The 18,742-nt window shown below is 51.8% G+C and overlaps 3 protein-coding genes across 11 annotated transcripts in view; 1 reads left to right on the top strand and 2 right to left on the bottom strand.

The window, feature by feature from the left end:
* Nucleotides 1-357, bottom strand: part of VPS9D1 (VPS9 domain containing 1) — an 11,405-nt gene extending 11,048 nt beyond the window's left edge. Inside the window, exon 1 of one of the 2 annotated variants that reach the window (XM_064581901.1) lies at nt 120-357. In XM_064581901.1, coding sequence (XP_064437971.1) covers nt 120-218 — 99 coding nt within the window. In that variant the 5' untranslated portion in view covers nt 219-357. The remainder of the gene's footprint in view (nt 1-119) is intronic. The other variant, XM_045890527.3, reaches the window with a different exon arrangement.
* ZNF276 (zinc finger protein 276) overlaps nt 1-18,630 on the top strand; it is a 23,200-nt gene extending 4,570 nt beyond the window's left edge. The window contains exons 1-11 of one of the 3 annotated variants that reach the window (XM_045890525.3): nt 355-474; nt 4,766-5,069; nt 5,410-5,456; nt 5,551-5,997; nt 7,143-7,221; nt 8,447-8,530; nt 14,680-14,790; nt 14,858-14,933; nt 15,251-15,368; nt 17,846-17,945; nt 18,021-18,630. In XM_045890525.3, the coding sequence (XP_045746481.1) occupies nt 4,786-5,069; nt 5,410-5,456; nt 5,551-5,997; nt 7,143-7,221; nt 8,447-8,530; nt 14,680-14,790; nt 14,858-14,933; nt 15,251-15,368; nt 17,846-17,945; nt 18,021-18,267 (1,593 nt within the window). In that variant the 5' untranslated portion in view covers nt 355-474; nt 4,766-4,785 and the 3' untranslated portion in view covers nt 18,268-18,630. Of the gene's footprint in view, nt 1-354; nt 475-501; nt 1,061-4,765; nt 5,070-5,409; nt 5,457-5,550; nt 5,998-7,142; nt 7,222-8,446; nt 8,531-14,679; nt 14,791-14,857; nt 14,934-15,250; nt 15,369-17,845; nt 17,946-18,020 lie in introns of those variants that run through there. The other 2 variants (XM_045890524.3, XM_064581902.1) reach the window with 2 other exon arrangements.
* Nucleotides 17,318-18,742, bottom strand: part of FANCA (FA complementation group A) — a 59,530-nt gene continuing 58,105 nt past the window's right edge. For 5 of the 6 annotated variants that reach the window (XM_045890518.3, XM_045890519.3, XM_064581890.1 and 2 more), the window contains 2 exons: nt 18,613-18,742; nt 17,318-17,474 (listed from right to left, as the gene is read on the bottom strand). In XM_045890518.3, coding sequence (XP_045746474.2) covers nt 18,635-18,742 — 108 coding nt within the window. In that variant the 3' untranslated portion in view covers nt 17,318-17,474; nt 18,613-18,634. Of the gene's footprint in view, nt 17,475-18,612 lie in introns of those variants that run through there. The other variant, XR_008507268.2, reaches the window with a different exon arrangement.

Genomic DNA, 18,742 nt, shown 5'->3' with positions numbered 1-18,742 from the left:
GGTCCCGGACGGCGCCCCCACCCCCGGCCCCGGCCCCGGCCCCGCCCCCGCCCCCGGGCAGGCGGCCGCTCGGGGGGCGCCTCGGGCCGCCGCCCCCGCCCCGCTTCGTGTCGCCTCACCCGGGGCCGGTTGCCGGCGTCCAGCTCGATGGCTCCGTGGGCCAGCTTCATGGCGCACTGCAGCGGCTTCACCGCGCCGTCCCCGGCCGCAGCGGCCATGGCGCCGGGCTCGGGAGGCCGTGGCCGTGGCGGCGGCAGCGGCGGCGCCGGCGGCCGAGGGCGGGACAGGCGGCGCGGGGCCCGGAACGCAGCCCGCGCTGGAGCCGGCGCCGCCCGAGCCCTGGACCGCCGGAAGGGGCGGGGCCGGCGCGGCTGTACTTCCGGCGGCGCCGGCCCCGCCGCTCTTTGCGCCGGGCTCCCGAGGCGGCAGGGGCGGCGGTGCTCTCGGGTAGTCTCACGCAGTAGCCGCGAGCGCGTAAGTGTAACAGCCAGCACCCGCACTCCACGTGTGCGCCATGCCAAACGCCGGGCCCTGCCGGGCCGCCCCTGCCCCCGCTCCTGGCCTTTCCCTTCGCCGCCCCGCCCCTCCCTCTTCGCCCCGCCCCCTCCCAGGGAGCCGAACGGGGCCGGACGGCGGCGTCGGGCGGAGACGGACGCGCACCGGCCAGCGGAGCGGACGCGCGGGGCTCTGGGCCGCGCAGGACGTAACCCGGCGCGGAGGCCGGGTCCAGCGCACACAGCGGGGCCGGGCCGGGCCGGGCCGGGCCGAGGCGGGCCGAATAGGGCCGGGCCGGGCCGAGCGGGGCCGAGCGGGGCGGAGCGCCGGGGCCGGGCTGTGGCCGCGGCCGCCGCCATGAAGCGGGACCGGCTCGGTCGCTTCCTGTCGCCTGGGGCGGCGGCGCAGCGCGGGGGCTCCGGCGGCGGCGGCGGCCGGCCCCGAGGCCGCCCGGCCCGCAGCGGGCCGAGCGTGGACGAGGCCGCGGCCTTGGTGGCGGCGCGGCTGGGCTGGGGCCTGGCGCGGGCCCGCGGGGACCCGGGCGAGGACGGCGCCGACGAGGCAGGTGGGTCGGGCCGGGGCGCCGGGTGGCGGGCGGAGCCGGGGCCCCTCGGCGTCGCTGGGCCGCTCCGCCGACGGGGCGTCCCCGCGGGCGAGGGCTGAGGGCGGCCCGCCCGGGCGCTGTTTCGCGGGGCGGCTGACCCCTTGGTGCCCACTGCCCGTCGTGAAGTCACGACGCTGGCGGGGCCGCAGTCGGACAGGCCCGGCGCCCGGCGCGCGTTTGCGTCTCGTCTCGGTGAAGCAGGACCGGGTGGGGGCCGGGCGGGTGCTGCTTGCGCGCGTGCTCGTGGCCTCGGTGGGGGGCACTGTGCCCCGGCGCCTGGCTGCCCCCCGGGGCACGGAGGGTGGGGGCAGCGTGTGCGCGAGGCCGGCCGACCGTGGGAGGAGGGAAGCGTTCGTTCAGAGGTGGGGCGTGGAATTAGGCTGCGACATGGCCTTCGTTTGGGTGGGCAGCGCCTTGGCGATTGGCCGTTTCCGTCCGTCGAGCCGGCATCGCCGCGGGGGTCGGTGACCTCTGCCCTCACGCGGTTGCGGGGCTTTTCCTGCGGTGAGAACTTGCAGGCACTTCCAGACGTACAGAGCGGTGTTACTGACGGTAGGCACCGTGCCCGAGACGTAGTTATCGCTGGAAACGTGCGCCTTTGACCGACCCTCCCCCCGACCCTCTCCGTCCCGCCCTGCCCTGCCGTCCGCCCCTGCCGCCCCCGGTCGCTCTCTGGGAGCTTTTGTTGTTGTTCTGCTGTTTCTAGATGACACACGTAAGAGAAATGGAGTGGGCTTGTCTTTCCTTGTCTGACTTATTTCACTTAGCGTAGTCTCTTCTAGGTCCATCCGTGTTGTCACAGATGGAGGGTGTCCCTTTTTATGGCTGAATAATATTCCTGTGTGGGTGTGTGGGTGTGTGTGCGCGCGCGCGTGCACACCCACCTCACTTTTTGTGCATTCATTAATCAGTGGGCACCTAGGTAGTTTCCATACCTTGGCTATTGTAAATAATGCTGCCATGAAAATGGGAGCGTATGTACGTTTTTGAGTTAGTGTTTTCATTTCCTTTGTATAAATATCGAGAAGGAGAATTGTCGGGTCAAACGGTAGTTTTATTTTTTAAAAGATTTAATTATTTATTTTAGAGAGAGAGCACTCGAGCAGGGGGAGGGGCAGAGGCAGAGCAACCGAGAGAAGCACACTCCCAACTGAGCAGGGAGCCCCACACTAGGCTCCACACTGGGTTCGACATCCATGACCCTGAGATCATGACCTGAGCCGAAACCAAGAGTCAGACACTCAACCTACCGCACCCCCCACGCACCCCCCCCTTCATAGAGACTGTACCAATTTACATTCCCACCGACAGTGCCCAAGGGTTCCCTTTTCCCACATCCTCACACACACGTTCTTGGTTTTGTTTTTTTTTAAGATTTTATTTATTTATTTGACAGAGACACAGCAAGAGAGGGAACACAAGCAGGGGGAGTGGGAGAGGGAGAAGCAGGCTTCCCGCTGAGCAGGGAGCCCGATGCGGGGCTCGATCCCAGGACCCTGGGATCATGACCTGAGCTGAAGGCAGACGCTTAACTGACTGAGCCACCCAGGCTCCCCTGCTGCCTGTATTCTAATTGGATTGTGTTTTTGATTTTGAGTTGTATTAGTCCTTTATATATTTTAGGTATTAATCCCTTCCAGATATATGATTGGCAAATGTTTTCCCAAATTCGGTAGGTTGCCTTTTCATTTCGTTGATGGTTTTCTTTGCAGTACAGAAGCATTTCAGTTTGATGTAGTCCCTCTTGTTTATTTTTTGCGTTTGTTGACTTTGTTTTCAGTGTTGAATCCAAAAAAATCATCACCAAGACTGAGGAGAAGGAATTTACTGCCGGTGTTTTCTTCTAGGAGTTTTATGGTTTTAGGTCTCACATTTAGGTCTTTAATCCATTTTGAGTTTATTTTTGTTTATGATTTAAGTTGGGGGCCTAGTTTCATTCTTTCCCATGTGGTTGTCCAGTTTCCCAACACCCATTTATTGAAGAAACTATCATTTCTCCATTGTATATTCTTGCCTCCTTTGTTGTAAATTAATTGACCTCACATATGCATGGGTTTATATCTGGGCTCTCTCTTTTGTTGCATCAGTCGGTCTGTTTTTATGTCATTACTATACTGTTTCGGTTACTGTAGTTTTGTTATATAGTTTGAAATCAAGAAATGTGATGCTTCTGGCTTTGTTCTTCTTTCTCAAGATTGCTTTGGCTATTTGGGGTCTTTTGTGGTTTCATATAAATTTTAGGACTTCTATTTTTGTGAAAAATGCCATTGGGATTTTGATCAGGATTGTACTGAATCTGTAGATGGCTTTTTGTAGCATGAACATGTTAACAGTTTTCTTCTAATCCACGAGCGCAGAATATTCATTTATCTGTGTCTTCACTTTCTTTCATCAGTGTCTTACAGTTTTCAGTGTGTAGGTTTTTCACCTCCTTGTTAAATTTATTCATAGGTATTTTATTCTTTTTGATGAATTTTTAAATTAATTTATTTGGCAGAGAGAGGGGGGAAACACAAGCAGTGGGAGAGGGAGAAGCAGGCTTCCTGCTTAGCAGGGAGCCCAATGGGGGACTCGATCCCAGGACCCTGGGATCATGACCTGAGCTGAAGGCAGACGCTTAACAACTGAGCCACCCAGGCGCCCCCTTTTTGATGCAGTTGTAAGTGGGATTGCTTTCTTAATTTCTTTTTCTGATAGTTCATTATTGATTTTTGTGTCCTGCCGCTTTACCGATTTTTTATTCTTAGCATTCTTAGAGTCTTTTGATGGAGTCTTTAGGGTTTTCCATATATAATGCCATATTATCTGCAAATGAGACAGTTTTTTACTTCTCTTTTTCTTATTTGGATATTTCTTACTTTTCTTGCCTAATTGCTCTGTCTAGGACTTCCAGTACTATGCTGAATAAAAGTGGTGAGAGTGGGCATCCTTGTCTTGTTCCTAATCTGAGAGGAAAGCTTTCTGCTTTTCATCTGTGTGTATAGTGTTAGCTATGAGCTTGTTATCTGTCACCTTTATTATGTTTAGGTACATTCTTTCTATACCCACTTTGTTCAGAATTTTTATCGTGATGGGCATTGAATTGTGTCAGAAACTTTCTGCATCTGTTGAGATGCTCATATGATTTGCATCCTTTGTTTTGTTAATATGTATCAGGTTCATTGGTTTGTGGATGTTGGACTATCCTTGCACCCTTGGAATAAATCCCACTGGATCATGGTATATGAGCCTCTTAGTGTATTGTTGAATTTGGTTTGCTAATGTTTTGGTGAGGATTTTGGCAGCTGTGTTTGTCAGGGATATTGGCGTGTAATTTTCTTTTCTTGTGGTGTCCTTGTCTGGTTTTGTTAGGAGGGTAATTCTGGCCTTGTTGTAGAAGCACTTAGAATTCTCTGAAAGGTTTTCTGGACCATAAGGCCCTCCATTGAGCACATCTCCCAAAAGTCTCTGTGTTCAACTGGGAGCCCAGAGCCAGAGCCCTGCCTTTGGCGCAGGTGTGGGCTTGTGTTTAAGGGGTATATATGGGGAAGCTCCATGGAGGACGGCAGAGCGTGGGTCTCACCTCCCCTGGGGCCGCGTTGCTCGCTTCCTAGGAGCTTGTGTCTTACATGCCCTGTGCAGCGAGCAGCCTTATCAGCTGACTTAATGTCTCCTGTGCTTGCCCAGGAACAGGCCGGGCTCTTGCCATGGGGCACTGTCGCCTCTGCCATGGGAAGTTCTCCTCACGGAGTCTCCGCAGCATTTCTGGCAGGGCACCTGGGGAGAGCTCAGACAGACCACCCCCAGGGGAGCGAGTTTTCATCAGGGACTTCCAGCACTTGCTGGGGGTGGCCGTCCACCAGGACCCAGCTCTGTCTCAGTTTGTCTGCAAGAACTGCCACACCCAGTTCTACCAGTGCCATGGCCTCCTCAAGTCCTTCCTGCAGAGAGTCAACGTCTCCCCGACCGGCCACCGGAAGACTTGCACAAAGTAGGCGTTCCTCCTTCATTCTTTGGTGGGCATTCAGGGGCCAAGCACCCTGCACGCTGGGGCTGTTCTAGGCACAGGGAGTGCTGGGGGGAGCCTCTGCAGTGGGGAGACGCATCATGCTGGAGCAGCAGACGTGGGAGCACCAGTGTGACTGGTGTGAGGGAGATGGACAGACATGCTTGGGGGAGGTGAGGGCCACGAAGGGCTCTGAGTGTAGGAGACAGCCCTTGGAAGAGCAGTTTCAGACTGCATGTGGGAGAGGTGGCCTATGAAAGGGATCTGGTGAGCCTGCATCTTGTTCACTGCCAGCCCCACTCATGGCCATGCTGATCCTTTGCAGGGTTGGTGCCCAGCCCCCACCAGGGGCAGAGGAGGGAGCGTGTCTGGGTGAGTGTGCCCCTGGTGTGTGGTACGTGGGTAGGCTTGAGGTGGGCTGGGTGCTGACTGGCCATGGGTGTGGCGTCTCTGTGCCTTTCCTCAGTGGACCTGATCACTTCGAGCCCCCAGGGCCTACGTGACTTGGTGGCATGGGTGCATGGACACGCAGCCAGCTGTGGGGCCCTGCCTAACCTCCAGAGGACACTGTCCTCCGAGTACTGCGGTGTTATCCAAGCCGTGTGGGGCTGTGACCAGGGCCACGACTATACCATGGACGCCGACTCCAGCTGCGGGGCCCTCTTGCTGGACAGTGCATTGGCAGTCAAGTGGACATGGGACAAGGAGATGGCCCCGTGGCTCACCCAGCATCGGGGATCCAACCCCACTGGGGCTGCCCCTCAGAGCTCCCAGGGCAAAGCGACCACAGTTCCAGCTGAGACCGAGACACTGCCCAGCACGGACATGGCCCAGCCTCCTTCAGATGTCATCCCTGTAGGGCCTGGGCTGAGCCCCCCACCTCAGCCAAGCTTCCCCTCAAGTGGGGCCCCAGGTAGGAGGCTCCTCTGGGCTGTTAAACCAGGATTCCTAGTCTTGAACCAGGCAGGGCTCTCAGTAGGAAGTGGATGTCTGCATCGTTGTGGGCGGTGGTCATCGTGTTGTGTGCAGGGGTTCTGGGAGAAAGGAGGAGGAGCCGGCCTTAGCATCTCCTCCTGGGCATCTGACAGCGGTGGGGGGGGGGGGTTTGAGGACCCTATTCCAGCAGTTTCTGTAAAGGCATGCTCGCCTGCCATCTGGTCTTCCTTGCTAAGCCTGCTTGGGGCCAGGGGGCCGAAGGGAGGCAGAAGAATGGGGTCCTTGTTGTGGGACATGGGGGAAGAGGGCAGCTGCTGCCTCCGAGGCTGTTTTGTTCCAGCTGCAGGTCATTCCCTGGGTCTCAGCCAGTGTCCCGGTGACATCCCAGTGGGGCTCGTGTAGACAGGCCCCTCTGCCAACTGGCCAAGAGGAAACATAGGCCCTTGTTTGGGACCCGATCCCACAGTGCTGTGGTTGGGGTGTAGCTGTTGATGGACTGACTTTGTGTTAGGGTGGCTGGGTTCGCTTCCGCCCTGCTTCTCTTAGCCTCCGTTTGTGCGCCTGTCTGTGCATAGCCCTCGGCTGCTCTTGTGTCCGAGCTCTCGGTGGCACTTTTTTAAAAGTGTAACTATCCAGAAGAAAAAAAGTGTAGCTACCCAAATAGTTCAGAGAGATGGAGGTGCACAAATGCTGGGAAGGGAAAAGGGAATTGTGTCAGAGGTTCTTAGAACTGCTTGGCTTTTTTAGCTGTGCATGGCATGCAGTACTTTGCTAACGATGATTTTCTTAAACGTCCTGGAACATCCACAAAGTGTGAGTCGTCCCACCCCTAAACGACTGGATCTGAACCTCTAGGAAGGCCTGGGCTTGCTGATGTGGACTGTCGGCTAGGGTTTCTGATGCCTGGTGCTGCCCATGCCTGTGCTAGTCGTGGGGGTGGTCGGTCTGGCTATGCAGGAACCTTATGGGGGATGGGGCTGGGAGGTGGGTGGGATTTAAAGGTGAAGGACCCCAGGCTCCCTGCAAGGAAGGCTCCATTGTCAGACAGGTGCACGCCTCCTCGCTGGGGAGCACTGCCTGCGCTCCGTGTTGGTAACAGGAGCCTTGTTCTTTGTTTCTCAGGGCGGTTGGGTGAGAAGCAGGTTCCATCTTCAACCTCGGATGATCGGGTAAAAGACGAGTTCAGTGACCTTTCTGAGGGGTGAGAGAAGAGTGGGTTTAAATAGCCTAAAATTCCTCCTTGGAAAACCAAACTCCGCCAACCTGTGTGCTCCCTGTCCGTGTCCTGGCCAGGACCCTCTCCTTCTCTCAGTGGGAAGGAGACGAGTGGCCGAGGGTGTTTCCTTCCAAGCTTCTTGTTCCTGATCCAGAGGGCCCCCCAGCCTGAGGCATTTGCAGGGGGAGCACAACTAGGGTGGTGTGGAAATTAGAGTCCCGTGGTCGCTCCTTTGTTGTTGCTGGCTTGTCTCCTTCAAGGCTGTGGTTTTATGCCAGCTGTAGATGTTACTGAAACAGGAAGTCAGTCTCTGGCCCTTTGTCATGACATGATTGTGACTTGGGGCAGAGGTTCTGCGCAGGAGGACAACCCGCCCCGGAAAGGGCACTGTCAGGGACTGTTCGCTCCTGGGCCACCTCCTGCTTGTCAGCTGAGAACCACTCATGGTGGCAGCCACACACCAGCTGGCCTTCACAGCCTTTCCCCATAAGCTCTGGCTGGAATGCAGATGTACCCTCATCCAAACAAGTAGAGGAGGACAGTTTGATTTTTGGCTCAACTCCAGTGGGGTGTCAATGAAAAATGACTGAGATGCTGGAAGAACCCAAGTCGGTGTGCTAAAAACACCTCCAGGACCAGGAGTGGTCACAGGCTGTCCTTTAGCCCACCAGCCAGCCTTGAGTCTTTCTTGTCCGGACAGGTGACAGCCTGCAGGGGAAGGCCATGGTGTACCACCAGCCTGTCTCTGTCCGCTGCCCTATAGAAACTGACTTCATGCTTTAGGATAAAGTTTACAGATACACAGATCTTTTCCTGGCCTTTGTGACCTTTGCAGTGGCCAGCAGCTGACCGGTCAGCTGGATAGGTGCTCACAGTTATGGGAAATAGTTAACTCAGTCTGAAAATCCACTTTCTGAGAAGCCTGCCTCCTTGAGGTCTTCGTGTGCTACCTGGGGCCCCATAGAGAGGTTCTTTCCAAGTTCAGGGTCCTGGTGTGAGAGGAGTCAGGAGGCTTCTGGGGAATCGTCATTTTGCTGGCCTGCCCTTTCTGTTAGGAGAGGAGTTCAGAGATTTGGGGGTTTTAGGTTTCTAAGACATTTTTAGGAGAGCTAAAACATGGAGTATGGAGATTTGATGGTGTTTTCAGATAGGAAGTGTCATTGGATCTGTCACCACAGGCCTTTGCTAAAGGTTCTCTCTTCTTCCCTAGGGACATCCTGAGTGAAGACGAAAATGACAAGAAGCAGAATACCCAGTCCTCGGACGAATCCTTTGAGCCTTACCCAGAAAAGAAGTAAGGGGGGCAGTCTTGTTGCATGTCCCTGGGGTCTGGGAGTGGCATCGCTGGGTAACCTGGAAACCTAGTCTGCCTGGTAGGGTCACTGGGTGGGAGTAGTGGGGACAGGGAACGAAGGCTTCTACTTCCCAGTCTGCCCTTGCTTAGCACATTTGTTTCCTGCTGCTCTTTGGTCTGACCACACAGTGCAGTGTGGCTTCTGAGTGAGCTGGGACCTGGTCTCTGTGTCTTGTGAGAGTGGCAGGGCCTGTGGATGTGACTCAGCCTCAGTCTGGGAGCTCCCTGCCTCCCCTTCTGCCAGCCCTGCCCTCAGTCACACCACAGTAGTGTCTGCCGAGTCAGCCTCTGATTTCCTGCAGGAACCTCTACCCTACACTTCTTTCTGCTTCTGTGCCAAGGTCCTTGGAGGCTCAGGGACCCAGCAGTTGCTCTCAGATCTGCCTCTGGCACTGATCTCTACATCACTTCCTTATAGAGTTGTCTCTGTGGCCTTGTCTCGACCTTCCCTTTCCAGGGGTTTGTCTTTTCTCTCAGCGTCTAGGATCCTGGCACGGAAGGCTAATGTGTACTTGTGTCACTTTCCTCCCCATCTTGTGCCCAGGGACACCCAGAAGGCCTGTAGGTAGTCGCTGCCCCACTTGGGTATTACTGAGCGTTTCGCGGTAGAATGGAAACACAGGAGCACCACACCGTCAGCCAAGAAAATGCAGCACAAAGATTAAAGAGCAAACCTGACTTACTTTTTTCCTTTGAGTTCTGACATGGCTATGGAAGGAGAAACAGAAGCCATGCCCTGCAGGAGGTGGGACCAGGTGGCAGTGGGCTGGCCACAGCTCTGGGTGCACCTTTGTGCCCACAGAGACACTCAGACCTTGTGGCCACATGGTTCCTTGGGTGCTACAATGTGAATCACAACTGGAAACCTAGGACAGGGCCTCTGAACAGCCCTGGTCCGTGTGACTTCCTTTTAGCAGACATGCCTGTCTGGGTCCTTAGCTGGGGACTGAGCCACCCAGGTGCCCCCCATTTTATCATTTTTAAATGTGCAGTTAATTCGGCGGCCATTAAGTACATTCATAGTGTTGTGCAACCATCACCACTATTTCTAAACTTTTCATCGTCCCAAGCAGAAACTCTATACCCATTAAGTGATGACTTCCCTCTTTCCCCTCTCCCAGGCTCTGGCAGCCGCTAATCTAGTTACATCAGGGCACTTCATAGAAGTATATACATGTATTTGACAAATATATATTTGTCCTTTTTGATAGGGTTCTTTCATTTTACATAATGTTTTTTAGATTCATCCGTGTTGTAACATGTATCAGAACTTTGTTCCTTTCTATGCCTGAATATATTCGGTTGTATGGATAGACCACAGTTTGTCGATCCATTCTTCTGTCATTTGGGGTTGTTTCTGCCTTTTGGCTATTGTGAATAATGTTATGAATACTGGCCTGCAAGTATCTGTTTGAGGGGCGCCTGGGTGGCTCAGTCAGTTAAGCATCCAATTCTTGATCTCAGCTCAGGTCTTGATCTCAGGGTCGTGAGTTTAAGGCCTGCATTGTGGAGCCTACTTGAAAAGAAAAAAGAAAAGTATCTGTTTGAGTCCCTGTTTCAGTTCTTTGGGTATACCCAGAAGTAGAATTGTTGGGTCATATGCTAGTTCTATGTTTAACTTTTTGAGGAACTGCCTTACAGTTTTCCATAGAAGCTGTACCATTTTACATTCCCATCAACAATGTACAAGGGTTCTAATTTCTCCAAATCCTTGTCAACATTTTTAATTTTCCATGTTTTTAATTTTGACATTTATTTTGTTTTTGTGGGGTTTTTTGTTTTGTTTTTGTTTTAGAGAGAGAGAGCTGACGGGGGTTACAGCAGGAGAGGAGAGAGAATCTTAAGCAGGCTCCACGCCCAGCGCAGAGCTCTACGTGGGGCTGGATCTCACAACCCTGAGATCATGACCTGAGCCAGAATCAAGAGTCAGATACTTAACAGCCAGCTGAGCCTCCCAGGCACCCCATTATTTTGTTTATTTATTTATTTTTTAATAAAGAGGCATTTTTTTTAAAGATTTTATTTATTTATTTGAGAGAGAATGAGAGAGAGAGAGCGAGCACATGAGGGGGGAGGGTCAGAGGGAGAAGCAGACTCCCCGCCGAGCAGGGAGCCCCATGCGGGACTCGATCCCGGGACTCCAGGATCATGACCTGAGCTGAAGGCAGTCGCCCAACCGACTGAGCCACCCAGGCGCCCCTATTTTGTTTATTTTTAAAGTGAAGTGTAGTAGACATGTAGTGTTCGTGTCAGGCACACAACATACTGACCCGGTAGCTCTGTACGTTGTGCTGTACCCATCACTCGTAGCTGCCCATGGGCCATTGTGCAGCTCTGTTACGTACACTGACTGTATTCTCTATGCTTTGTCTGCATCCCTCATTCCTGAAGTGGAATGAATGCCCCCCAGCCCACAACCATCCGTTCTCTCCTTTTGTTGGTTTGATTTTTGTTCCACATATAGGTAAAATACAGGGTATTTCTCTTTCCCTGATTTAGTTCACTTGGCATAATGCCCTCTAGGTCCATCTATGTTGTCGCAAATGGCAAGATCTCATTCTTTCTTGTGGCTGAGTAATGTTCCGTTATATATATACCACATCTTTTTTATCCATTCATCTTGGAACCCTTGGGCTGATTCCATGTCTTGGCTATTGTAAATAGTGCTGCCGTAAACATGGGGTACCTGTATCTTTTTGAATTAGTGTTTTCTTTTTGTTTGGGTAAATACCCAGTAGTGGAAATACTGGATCATATTCTATTCTATTATTTTATTTATTTATTTATTTATTTATAAATAAATAACAGAGAGAGACAACAGCGAGAGAGGGAACACAAGCAGGGGGAAGGGCAGAGGGAGAGGGAGAAGCAGGCTGCCCGCTGAGCAGGGAGCCCAATGCGGGCTCGATCCCAGGACCCTGAGATTGTGACCTGGGCCGAAGGCAGATGCTTAACAACTGAGCCACCCAGGCAACCCTCATATTCTATTTCTTTTTTTTTTATTTTTTATTAATTTTTTAATTGTAATCTCAGTATATGTTCTATTAGTTTCATGTGTACATATTTTTAATTTTCTGTGGAACATCCATACCGCTTTCCACAGTGGCCATTTTCTTTTTTCTAATTTTTAGTATGGTTAACACAGTGTTATATTAGTTTTAGGCATATAATAGAGTGATTCAAACCGGTTTTCCTTTCTAGTGTTCATCCTCTAGGGTGTAAAGTAGTATCCCATTGTCATTTTGGTTTGCATTTCCTTAGTGATTAGTGATGATGGAGCATCTTTTAACATGCTTATATTTTTTGAGAAATGTCTATTTAAGTCCTTTGCCCTTTTTTTTTTTTCAGATTTTAAATGATTTTTTTCTTTTTATTTATTTATTTTTGGCCATTTTTAAATTAACTTGTTTTGTCTTTATGCTGTTGAGTTGTAGGGTACATTTTCTCCCATTCAGTGGATTATCTTTTTCATTCCCTTGATACTTTCCTTTGGTGCACAGAAATTTTTAAATTTTTTTTTTTTTAAAGATTTTATTTGACAGAGAGAGACGCAGTGAGAGAGGGAACACAAGCAGAGGGAGTGGGGGAGGGAGAAGCAGGCTTCCTGCCGAGCAGGGAGCCCAGTGGGGGACTCGATCCCGGGACCCTGGGATCATGACCTGAGCCGAAGGCAGACGCTTAACGACTGAGCCACCCAGGCGCCCCAGAAGTTTTTAATTTTAATTTTGAAGTCCATTTTACCTGTTTTTACTTTTGTTGTTTTGCCTTTTTTTTTTTTTTCCCCCTAATAATCTCTATGTCCAGCGTGGGCTCAGACTCACAGCCCTGAGATCGAGTCACATGCCCCCCTGACTGAGGCAGCCGGGGGCCCCGTGTTGCCTTGCCTTTGACGTCATGTTCAAGAAACTGTTGCCAAATCCAAGGTCATGTTTTCATCCAAGAATTTGATAGTTTTAGCTCCTAGGTCTTTGATTCATTTGAGTTAATGTTTGTATATGGAATAAGGTAGGGATCCACATTCATTCTTTGGCATGTGGACATCAGGCTTTCCCAGCACCTTTTGTTGAAGAGACTCTCCTCCCCCCGTTGAGGGGTCTTGGCACCCTTGTCAAAAAATCAGTTGATTGTTCTTTTTTTTTAAAGATTTTATTTATTTATTTGACAGAGAGAGACACAGTGAGAGAGGGAACACAAGCAGGGGGAGTGGGAGAGGGAGAAGCAGGCTTCTGGCGGAGCAGGGAGCCCAATGTGGGGCTTGATCACAGGACCCTGGGATCATGACCTGAGCTGAAGGCAGACGCTTAACGACTGAGCCACCCAGGCACCCCTCAGTTGATTGTTCTTGTGAGGGGTTTATTTTTGGCCTTTCAGTTCTCTTCGCTTAGTCTGTATGTCTGTTTTTGTACTAGTAGCGCACTGATTATTGTAGTTTTATAATAAATTTTGGAATCAGAAGTGTGAGTCCTCCAGCTTTGTTTTTCAGACTTATTTAGCTATTCAGTATCCCTTGAAATTCCATGTTGAACTTAGGATTGCTTTTTCTGTTTCTGCCAGAAACACCACTGAGATTTTGATAGGGTTTGTAGATGGCTTTGGGAGAAGTGTTGTCATCTTAATATTAATCCTGCAACCCATAAACACGGAATGTTTTCCCACTTCTTCAGTTCTTTTTAAATTTCTTTCAGCAGTGTGTTACAGTCTTTAATGTGTAAGTCTTTCATCTTCTTGGTTAACTTTATTCCTAAGTATTTTATTCTTTTTGATGCTATTGCAAATGAATTGTTTTTAAATTTTCTTTTTGCATCGTTCGTTGTTAGTGTGTAGAAGTAGAACTGGCTTTTGTGTGTTGACTGTGTACCCTGCAACTTTGCTGAATTTGTTTACTTTTGTGTGTGTGCATTCTTCAGGGTTTTCTGCATATGAGATCATGTTTTTTGTGCATATAGGTAATTTTCTTTCTAATTTAGATCTCTTTTCTTTTTCTTGCCTAATTGCTGTGGCTAGAACTTCTAATACTGTGTTGAGTAGCAGTGGCAAAAATGGGCATTTCTTTGTCTTGTTCCTGATCTTAGGGGAAAACTTTCAGTCTTTTACCATTGAGGATGATGTTAGGTATAGGCTTGTCATATAATGCCCTAAATAAAAAGTTCCCTTCTGTTTTTGGCAGTTTTCCAATGTCTGGATCTGAAAAAGGAAAAAAAAAGTGTACATTTCTCTTTATATTATACTTTTTTAAAGATTTTATTTGAGACAGAGCATGAGCAGGGGGAGGGGCAGAGGGAGAGGGAGAAGCAGACTCCCCACTGAGTGTGGAGCCCAATGCGGGCGGGGATCCATCCCAGGATCTTGGGATCATGACCTAAGTCGAAGGCAGACGCTTCACCAGCTGAGCCACCCAGGTGCCCCATGTCTCTTTAAATCTTCACTAGACACCCCAGGGGGAGGTTGATGCATCTGAATTGGTCCTTCAGGACCTGTCAGACTGAATAAAAGGTCCCCACTGCCCACCCTGGCCCCAGCAGCAGGACTAAGGAGCAGGGATGGCAGCTGGTGGAGCAACATAGCTCTCTCCCAGGAACACACGTCTCCCTTTGAGCCCCTGCCTGGTTGCTGTGCACCTCCCATCAGGTTCCAGAATTGTTGATTCTGATCTTTTTTCTAGCCTACTGGTTGTTTTGATGGACTGACCCCTAAAGCTTCCCCACTCCACCATTTAACATGATGTCTCCAAATAATAGTTGTTGGTTTTGATGTTAAGGGAGTGAAGTTTCAGTCCTGAAAACCCACTCTGTAGCCCTGTACCTTGCCTTCCCGAGCTGGTAGTACAGAGCCTCTGCCTTTCCTAGGGGTTGGTCTAGCTCTGATGGCTAAGGTCAGTGTGAAGCCAGCCAGTGAGCACTGAGACTGAAGCAGGTTGCCATGGAAGCCTGAGGAAAACCCTACCTCTCCTGTTTGAGGAGAGAGAACCATGAAGAAAAGTGAGAAACACATATGCAATGGAGATCAGAAACAGCACTGAATCTGACTACATATCTTCCTCCCCCCACCATCTTTTTTTTTTTTTTTTTCCTTTTTTTTTGCCCTCACAGGGTCTCTGGTAAAAAGAGTGAAAGCAAAGAAGCCAAGAAGTCTGAAGAACCAAAAATCCGAAAGAAGCCTGGACCGAAGCCGGGCTGGAAGAACAAGCTCCGCTGTGAGAGGTGAGGCCTGGGTAGAGGGCTGGCCTGCCCGTCGGGGCAGCAGCTCCATGTGTGCTCTGCATTGCAGGGAGGAGCTACCCACCATCTACAAGTGCCCTTACCAGGGCTGCACAGCTGTGTACCGAGGGGCCGACGGCATGAAGGTGAGAAGGGGCACTGCCCCGGCGCCAGGGGCTGCCTGCTGTGTGTGGTCGACCAGGAGGACCAGATGTTTCTGTAGAGCCTCGTGTAGACTTGTCCCCAGGGGCTCACGTGAGCCTGCGTGAATGGAGAATTGAGCAGCCATGGGCCAAGAAGTGAGCCCTCCACTCCTGGGAGAAGCACCCACTTCTTGTTGAGTGAGGAATGGTTGGGTCTCTTCCTTTGAGGGTGCCATGTAGGACCCGTGGGAGGCATGTGCTATGTGATCAGGGGAATTGTCCTGGCCAAGGCACTCATGGTCTTGCGGTCTGTCCCGCAGAAGCACATAAAGGAGCACCACGAGGAGGTCCGGGAGAGGCCCTGCCCCCACCCTGGCTGCAACAAGGTGTTCATGATCGATCGCTATCTGCAGCGTCACGTGAAGCTCATCCACACAGGTGCGTGCCCTGTTCTCCCACACTCACATATACAGTCCCCTTGGGTGGCTTATGGGGGCTGGACACCCTTCAAAGAGGCCTGGGGCTGTGCCTTCCGGGTCATGCGTATGGGCTGTGGAACTGACAGTGAAGAAATCCCAGTGCCTTTCTGCAGGTTTATTGTGGTGGTTTTATCATTACTTTAAAAAAATAACAATATGTGCTTTTTGGATTATAAAAGTAACCCATGCTCATTGTAGAAATTGTAAAAAGCAAGCACAGAGAAGATAGTAAGCACCCCCATGCACAAGCACCATCCGCACCTGAGGGCTTACTCTTCCTGTTGGTTCTCATTTTGTGTCTCTGTGCCCACTTCTGTGTGTTCTTGGGGGTAATGGCCTGACCCAGTCCTGCAGGGCCCCGCGTTGTAGTGGGCCGCTCCCCAGGGCCCGGCGCTTCGGGCAGTGTCTCCAGCGTGCGTGGCGTGTGCTCTGCTCGTGTGTCCTGGCCGCTTTAGCCTTCAGGCCGCTCATCTGCAGAGGCGCTCTCTGCCTGTTGTGGGCCGTGTTTGGTCTGAATATGGTGCATTTAACCAGCTATGCTCTGGTCTGCTCGTGAGAGGAGACCTGTCGCCACAGACTCCAGAACTCCCGGGTTGGGGAACATGGTGTGAGCAGGGGCTTGGGCCGGTCTTCTGGGGGAGGGGGCCTGCTGGGCTGGGACTGAGGCCAGAGGGGACGGGAAGGGGGGTTCCACTGGCGTGAGGGGGCGGTGAGCAGGGCTTGGTGGTGTGGTCTGTGCTCTGCTGGTTCCTGAGTTGGACCTGTGTTTATGCTGAGGGGTGGAGGAGGTAGAGGGCACCTGCTATTCCTTTGTTCTTGGAGGGGTCTCTCTGGGACGCCCTCTGAGATGAGCAGATAAGCTCGACCACCCCCCTCCCACCCGACCCGTGTGCCCGGGACGCTCTTGTAGGTCCACGGGCTGTTTGCTTGCCTTCCCTCCAAGAGCAGCACTGTGCCCTCTGGGCTGTGCCTGAGACAAGCCCGCTGACCTTCACGACCCCAGGCTTGAACCCCCCGCAGTTGTGACAGCTTGGGGAAACTCGGCCCCTCGGCCCCTCTGGCTTTCCGAGCCAGTTGCTGTGGGAATTCCTTTTCCCTGTGAGCTAGTCGGTCTCTCGCTCTTCTCCTTCAGTTGTGGAATTTGTTCTGCCAGTCTTCAGGTTGGTTTCTGGGGCATTTGGGATGATTTGATAGTTGCCTAAGTAGTGTGTTTGTGGGACGAGGTGAGCCTAGGGCCCTCTTCCTCTCCCCATCCCTTCTCTGCATACGTATTACAACCCCAGGCTCCTGTGCGTTCCTCACAATTTTGATTCCCCTCTAACTTTAAAGACACGATCCACCCCACATGCGTTAGAAGCACAGGACCTGCACGTGCGCCTGATGGCCGCACCTGCTGCTTCTCTCCACAGAGCTGCTCTCCTGATTGGCATCACCCCCTTTGAAAGATCAGTGGAGCGCATCTCTCTTTATTCCTGAGCAGGAATTGTGCTTGTTTTTGTTAAACTACCTTACTATAGAAAGCTATGATTTACTTTTTTTTACCCAGATTTGTCCGTTTTATTATCAGACAAATCTATTGGTTGGTTTCACTGTGAAACCATTTTCCTGTGTGTTTTGCTCTGAGCACTCTTGGACATCTCCTGACACAAGTCATTCCCTTAAATTGGGTCTTCAAGCTGTCTCCGTTCAGACACCAGTGGTGAAACTGCTAAGAGGACAGACTGACTCTAAGGGTGCACTGTACCTAGTAGGGGAGAAAGCCAGTCTGTGTGGGTGTTTGTAGTTGAGCAGGTGGGACTGGAAATGGCCGGGAGGAAGAAGCTCATGGCTACCACCCCAAGCCCATGTCCAGGAGTAGAGCTGACTGTTCAGTTTTTGTTCAAGAGTGTAAGAAATTTATTTGCCAAGTGGCAGTGGTGATCTATGGAGCTTTATTGATGTGGCTTCCTTGAAGAATTTTTACTCAAATAAATAGATCTAAGTTTCTCTTCAAGAAGACAGGCTTCAAATGTACACAGTTGATGAAGTCCCAGCCAGGTGGCATTTTTAAGCAATTTGGAGTGCTCTGTTAACAAAAAGTTTTGTATTAGAAATGTTTTCCAGGGTGGGAGGATGGGTTAACCTGGTGGTGGGTACTGAGGGGGGCACGTTCTGCATGGAGCACTGGGTGTTATGCACAAACAGTGAATCATGGAACACGTCATCTAAAACTAATGATGTAATGTATGGGGATTAACATAACATTAAAAAAATAATAATTTTTTAAAAGCACTTAAGAGCTAAAAGAAAAAAGTTTTCCATCTCTGAATAAAATTAGGTTTGCACAGGCCCCTTGCTTGGGCCCTGAGTGTAAGGAAACACCACTCGAGGCCCCCGTGCTCCGTGGGAGGGCTGGGCATTTCTCCCGTCTGTGCTTACTGCATCTCTGGTCCACAGAGGTGCGGAACTATATCTGTGATGAGTGTGGACAGACCTTCAAGCAACGGAAGCACCTTCTTGTCCACCAGATGCGCCACTCAGGAGCCAAGCCTCTGCAGTAAGTGTGGGGATGGGCACCTTCTCATGGCCACGCTGGCCCCCATGCCCTTGCTCACCTGGCCCTGTCCCCCAGGTGTGAAGTCTGTGGCTTCCAGTGCCGGCAGCGAGCATCCCTCAAGTACCACATGACTAAACACAAGGCTGAGACTGAGCTGGACTTTGCCTGTGACCAGTGTGGCCGGCGGTTCGAGAAGGCCCACAACCTCAACGTGCACATGTCCATGGTCCACCCTCTGACGCAGACCCAGGACAAGGCCCTGCCCCTGGAGCCACCGCCCGGGACTGTGGAGGGCCAGGCCGTGAAGCCCGAGCCTACCTGAACTCCGGGGGTAAATGGGGTTAAGACCGTTTCAGTAGTTCCTCATACGCAACCTGACAGCACAGCTTTGCTCGCTCGCTCCCCTGGAGCCCCCATGCTGTACCCCCCCACCTGTGTGTCAGGAGGGCACTGATCTGCAGCATGGTGACCGTGGGCTCAGTGTGCAACTCACGTAGCCTTTCCAGCCTCCACTCTGGGACCAGCATTTTCCTACAAATACTGAATGACTCGGGGCCGGACGGATTTTAAATAATTGATTCCTATTCCCCACTAAAGCAATCAAGGAGATTTGTAACCCACTTTTTAGTGCAAGAGCTCCATGTTATGCTTGTAATAAATTATTTACCAAGGAGCTGCGCAGGGTCCAGTCAGAAGAGATGGGGCTCCTGGTAGAGGTCGGCATCGGGCAGCGCCTGCTGTCTGCTCCGGAGGGCGGCACTCACTTCCGGGTCACACTGTCCACTGGTAGCCAGCAG

Source organism: Mirounga angustirostris, unplaced genomic scaffold, assembly GCF_029215605.1.
Source record: "Mirounga angustirostris isolate CCGP_5_RB_7025 unplaced genomic scaffold, mMirAng1.0.hap1 SCAF_16, whole genome shotgun sequence".
NCBI classification, from domain to species: Eukaryota; Metazoa; Chordata; class Mammalia; order Carnivora; family Phocidae; genus Mirounga; species Mirounga angustirostris.
Note: the sequence above shows the minus strand (reverse complement) of the source record. Positions and strands in the feature narration are given on the sequence as shown.